This window comes from Zea mays, chromosome 4, assembly GCF_902167145.1.
Source record: "Zea mays cultivar B73 chromosome 4, Zm-B73-REFERENCE-NAM-5.0, whole genome shotgun sequence".
Lineage (NCBI taxonomy): Eukaryota > Viridiplantae > Streptophyta > Magnoliopsida > Poales > Poaceae > Zea > Zea mays.
Genome location: NC_050099.1, coordinates 15,973,022 through 15,979,021, shown reverse-complemented (window position 1 = coordinate 15,979,021; position 6,000 = coordinate 15,973,022). Strand labels below are relative to the sequence as shown.

The window sequence follows — 6,000 nt, the reverse complement described above, 5'->3', positions numbered from 1 at the left end:
ATACATAACCAAGGCTCGGGCTGCGCTCCCGAGGTACCCTAGGACATTTCCGAGACCAGCGGGAATGATCTTGTAACGGAATCCCATCGGAGGGAGGCATCGAGCCCTCGGACCCCGTCGCCAGGGGACCGGGTCCGGCAGATCACCCGCAGGTACTTTTGGGCGTGCCTCTGGGCCCCTAGCTGACCCCCAACGAACGGGGCACGGACGTCCACTCGGATTACCCGCTTGCAGCTCACCGGAGACACCATGTTCGGTGCCCATCGAGGGTAACATGGTGCTCTCCCCCCTCCTCCTTGCGGAAAGGCGACGTAGGGGCGTATGTAAAAAAGCCGAGTCTGTCCCTGATCGCCCTCTCGCTCTATGCAGAGGCTCGGGGGCTGCTCTCGCAAACCCGGCTCCGGCCAAACCGTTGACAGCGTCAACATACCAGCCCGAGAACTTGGGCCCCGACCGTGCACCCGGGCTACGGCCTGCTCGCATGAGGGAACAACCAGACCAGCCGAAGCATTACGCAAGGCATTAAGACCTCGAAGGAGTGAAACCACTCCTCCGAGGCCTCGGGGGCTACACCCGGCGGGTGCGCTCGCGCGCACCCACCGGAACAAAATGCAACCGAGAAAGGCTGGTCCCCTTGCAAAAAAGTGCGACGAAAGCCTCCAAGCGAGTGCTAACACTTCCTTCGAGGCTCGGGGGCTACTGTCGGGGACCATAATTAGGGGTACCCTCAAGACGCCTAATTCTCAGCTGGTAACCCCCATCAGCATAAAGCTGCAGAGGACTGATGGGTGCGATTAAGTCAGGGATCAGTCCATACGAGCGACTCGATCACGCCTCGCCCGAGCCTAGCCTCGGGCAAGGGCAGCCGACCCCGAGGGGTTTCCGTCTCGCCCGAGGCCCCCCTTTTAACGGCGGACACATCTCCGGCTCGCCCGAGGCCTTGCCTTCGCTAAGAAGCAGCCCTGACTAAATCGCCGCGCCGACCGACCGAGTCGCAGGAGCATTTAACGCAAAGGTGGCCTGACACCTTTATCCTGACACGCGCCCTCCGGCAGAGCCGAAGTGACCACCGTCACTTCGCCGCTCCACTGACTGGTCTGACAGAAGGACAGCGCCGCCTGCGCCACTCCGACTGCAGTGCCACTTGACAAAGTGAGACTGACAGGCAGTCAGGCCTTGCCAAAGGCGCCATAGGAAGCTCCGCCCGACCCAGGGCTCGGACTCGGGCTAAAGCCCCGGAAGACGGCGAACTCCGCTCCGCCCGACCCAGGGCTCGGACTCGGGCTAAAGCTCCGGAAGACGGCGAACTCCGCTCCGCCCGACCCAGGGCTCGGACTCGGGCTAAAGCCCCGGAAGACGGCGAACTCCGCTCCGCCCGACCCAGGGTTGGACACGGGCTAAGGCCCCGTAAGACGGCGAACTCCGCTCCGCCCGACCCAGGGCTCGGACTCGGGCTCAGCCCCAGAAGACGAAGAACTCCGCTTCGCCCGATCCCAGGGCTCGGACTCGGCCCTGGCCTCTGCCGAACAACCTCCGCCTCGCCCGACCCAGGAGCTCGGGCTCGGCCTCGGCCATGGAAGACAGACTCGACCTCGGCTTCGGAGGAGCCTCCACGTCGCCCGACCTAGGGCACAGGCCCGCCACGTCCACAGGAAGCGCCATCATCACTCTACCCCGAGCCGACTCGGGCCACAGAGAACAAGACCGGTGTCCCATCTGGCTAGCTCCGCTAGATAGGCAATAATGGCGCCCCGCTAGCCCTGTGACGACGGCGGCTCTCAGCTCCCTTACGGAAGCAGGGGGACGTCAGCAAAGACTCAACCGCCTATAAAAGGAAGGACCAGGGCCTTCTTAGAGAAGGTTGGCCGCGCGGGGACGAGGACGGGGCAGGCGCTCTCTTGGGGCCGCTCGCTTCCCTCACCCGCGTGGACGCTTATAACCCCCTACTGCAAGCGCACCCGACCTGGGCGCGGGACGAACACGAAGGCCGCGGGATTTCCACCTCTCTCACGCCCGTCTCCGGCCACCTCGCTTCCCCCCTTCGCGCTCGCCCACGCGCTCGACCCATCTGGGCTGGGGCACGCGCACACTCACTCGTCGGCCTTAGGGACCCCCCGGTCTCGAGACGCCGACACTTGTTTTCTGTTCTCTAAGGATATCTCCAGCAGTTCCCCTATTAATTACAATCTCATCATCTATTTCAAACTTCACTCTACAAACAATGTCATCATCTATCGTTTCGTGTCTCCTGTTTTACACGAACCACTGGAGACATTCTAATAGAGGAATTCTCCTTGTGAAATCAGGGATGGGGTCCCTGTTGCTCTATTGATGATCCATCTACCAACTCTCTTGAAGCAGCTCTCATACTCTAGTACTACTTGCGGAACGTCCTATTCACCGGGACGCATGCCTCCAACTCGATGAAATCACGCATTGATCTCATACTGATACAGTACGCGATCGTCAAAGATGTCGTTTTCATCATCGCCCCAGCCACGTATTCTACTTCTGTCTGTCAGCATTGGACGACCCAAGCCTGGATACCTTTCCACGCGCCTTTTGAGCTAGCTGACAATCAGGTCCAAGCTTCCACGAAAACAGAAACAAGGCAGCCTGGTATGAGCAGTGCCACCTGTGGGTAGCGGTAGATGATGTGTATTCAACCTTGGATGGCCGCCCATTACTCCTAACCAAATGCTATGACATTGTTGTTCTCTGCCCCATGGAGCAGGTGACTGACCATAACCATCCCAGCTCTCGTCTCTCCAAGGAACATGCACAAATGACAACACATATATTGTGTGTAAATGTTTTTTTTTTTTTGCAAATGGCCAGATCATATATAAGATCATATATAAGCATACTATTACATTTGGACATTTTACACATGACATGTGATGCCATCTGTCCAAAGTATAGCCACAGTTAACTATGGATTTTTTTTTATTGATAATCAGGTTGCAGAGTTAAATGTGCACATGGAGGAGCAGTTATCGCAGTGCGGCGGTCTATCTATTCTGATTCTGGCCACACAACTTTCCCGAACAGAGCAGGCCAGTCAGGCAAGCTCCTGCACTGGCGAGCTGTAGTAGCCAAGCCTGCAGATCTCAGATTAAAAGAATGTCTAGCCGGAGAGTCCGGAGACGCCTGGCCCATTCACACACACCTGGACTAAAAAAAATAAAACTTTCGCCAAAAGCAAGAACACCTGTATGATACAGCTGGCTCATGATCAGGACCAAAGTGATGATGGACATGTTCTTTAGACGCATTCTCCGTTGATTCGGTCCATTAAGCCTCCCCGGTGAAGGCAAAGGCAAGGTGGTGGCAGCTAGCCGGCAGATTGTATCATGTCAAAGCTTGAACAGAGACAAAAAAAAAAAAAACATAAAGGACGGCATGGAATTAACTACGCGATTCTCCCTCCTCCTTCCGTCCCTACCACATATCTCAAGCAAAATCTTGGAGCGAAATTCGAATTCACGACTCCTGTGTGCTCCTGACGGATGAATGCTGGCCATGGTGACGCTACGATGCTAGTCCAGGCCATCTTGATCTGGATGGAGCGCATGTATGGGAATGGGACGATGCTCCTGTCTGTGTTCGTTTACGTTGAACTTTGACGGCTGGCTGGCTGGTTGGTCCGGCGGTGGTGCCACGGTTCCTGCCTGTATGCCGACCACCAGATGCCCTGTGCTGGCTGGGCGGAGACGGAATGGATTTCCCTTCTTGCGTGCTCGTCTCAACTCTCATCTCTTGTGCCAAGATTGATTGATGGTGGCGCCACCGCCACCGCCACCGCCACTGCCACGCCGTTGATCAGCTAGCTGCAGAGCCTGACGGTGCACGCCACCGCCTGCGCCCAGTACTTGAGCCTCGCCTTCACCTCGTCCGGGCTGTCGCCTGCAGCGTCACATATTGGGCATATACATTAGATCTATTATATGTCGAACAGATTTGACATGTCCCATCGCGAACCAAGGGCAGGTAATTACCAGGGCTGGAGATCTTCCAGTTGGTGGTGGCGGCCGGCTGCGCCGGCGAGGCCGGAGCGAGCGGCGGCGCCTCCTCCGCCTTGCCCAGCTGCTGGTGGTGGTGCTCGTCCAGGAAGCGCTGGCTCATGGAGTAGCAGAGGTCGAGGGCCGGCAGCGTGCCGCACAGCTCGGGGATCTCGCGGTAGCTGAAGCCGAACCCCAGATCCACGCACCCCTTGAGCTCCTCCAGGTCGTCGTCGGTCAGGCTCCGCGCCCTCCCCACCCCGCCGCTCTCCCCCGAGCCGGCGGAGGCGTCCGGAGGGGACCCCTCCTCGCCGGCGACCACCACCACGGGCCTCGACGCCCGCCGCAGCCACGCCTCCCGCTCCCGCTGCTGCTGCAGCCCGCGCCAGACGTCGTCCGCGTCCGCGTCCGCCTCCACGAGTCCCTCCTCCTCCGCTCCTGCGCCCGTGTTCCTGGCACGGAGGCGGTGAGCGCGGCGTCGCGCGCGCTGGCGCCGGCGCCGAGGCGGCGGGGGCGGCGTGGACGGCTGCCGCGCGGGCGACGAAGCGTCGACTGACGAGGCGTTCGCCGTGTCTACGGCCTCGTCGCGGTCAGAGCCCGAGCTCCACATCGTCGCTGCGGCGACAGCTGCCTTGCCCTGGCTCTCCGCGTCTCTCTAGGGAACGCGGTGGCTCCGCGACTCTCTCTCTTTGCTCTGCTTGGTTGGACGCTGGGTGGGAGAGAGAAGGGGTATATAAATACGAGGCGTTTCGCGAGAGGGGGAGAGAGAGGAGAGGGACCGGTGGGTGGGTGCCGGGTGGAGGCGTGGAGCCCACCTGTATGAACAGTCTGTGGGGGTGGGTGGTCTGAACGGAACGGGTTGTGCCATGGGGGATGCATGTGCCCGTGACGTGGCGGCGGCGGTCGAGTCCTGTGTCCAGTCACCCCGTCACAGCTGTAAAATCTGAGCCCTTCTACTTCTTGTTTTCTCTTGTACGGCCGGCCGAGCAAGGGAACACCACGCGTTGCAAAATGGAACTAGGTTTTGACTTTTGACCCTCGACGATCGACGTAAGTTTTATGACTATAAGGCTGTCTTCAGCAACGTCCTCTAAATTTCATCTCCTAAAAGAATATTCTCTGTCCTTTACAGAATCCTTTAAAAAATTTTGTTCTCTATATTTTCTCTATTTCCAGTAGCGTCCTCTAAAATCTATTCTCTATATCTCGTCCTCTAATGTAACAACTTAATTAATATAATTTCTATTTTTTATTAAACAACAACTGCTAATTAAATAAATGATTTGCTTCACTCGCATACTGGACACGAATTAGCAATTACTAAAAAAAAGAAAAAAATCAGAACGACATTGGCTTCAACATTCCATCGAACATCTTCCCAGCGTCGTGGCTCGTAGCATGTTGATGTAACGGTTGGCCCCGATAGCCACCGGCGGGCAGCTTGCCCACGCCTGCGACGCTGGCCACCGTCGACTCCATGTCCATGCTCTGCCCGCGCTCGCAGTCGTTGCCCTCCAACTGTCGTCGTCGACTCTATGTGCAAGCTATGCCCGCGCTCCCGACGCGACAATATTGTTGAAAGCCACCATCGACTCCATGCCAAGCTCTGTCGTGCCCCGCGACACGACGTCGACATCGAAGGCCGCAGGCAAATCCATGCCCATGTTGTACCCACGATGTATACACACACGGAAGGAGGACGGGCGGAACAGTGATAGCAGGTGGAAGCTCGTCCGCCAGATCTACCGGACGACGAGCGCCCTCTAAAGTTTTGCGACGTTTTAGCGTTCGTTGTTGGAGCCTTATAGGACGACGCGAACTGGTAAATATAGCGGACAAGAGCCTTTACCGTGTATTGTTGGAGATAGTCTAAGACTCTCCGTCTCCAGTAAATCGTATAAAACAGAGGATACAGAACTATAGACCAAGAGTCTCTTAAGATGCTAATTAAAAAAAACTACAAGAGACGAGTTATTTACGAAGATAGACACGAGTCATA

At 57.2% G+C, this 6,000-nt stretch overlaps 1 protein-coding gene across 1 annotated transcript; it reads right to left on the bottom strand.

The window, feature by feature from the left end:
* Positions 1-3,248: 3,248 nt before the first annotated feature.
* On the bottom strand, positions 3,249-4,696 carry LOC100191270 (uncharacterized). Its single transcript, NM_001136704.1, has 2 exons — positions 3,999-4,696; positions 3,249-3,906 (listed from the first exon to the last, which is right to left on the bottom strand). The coding sequence occupies exons 1-2, from the start codon at positions 4,609-4,611 to the stop codon at positions 3,827-3,829; spliced, it is 693 nt and encodes a 230-aa protein (NP_001130176.1). The 5' UTR covers positions 4,612-4,696; the 3' UTR covers positions 3,249-3,826.
* Positions 4,697-6,000: the final 1,304 nt, after the last annotated feature.

What these genes read in the sequence shown, in the direction of transcription:
- LOC100191270 (NM_001136704.1), bottom strand. Translation starts at nt 4,611, where the DNA reads ATGTGGAGCTCGGGCTCTGACCGCGACGAGGCCGTAGACACGGCGAAC. An exon ending in CTGGAAGATCTCCAGCCCTG is followed by an intron (nt 3,907 to 3,998) that starts GTAATTACCTGC and finishes GTGACGCTGCAG; the next exon opens with GCGACAGCCCGGACGAGGTG.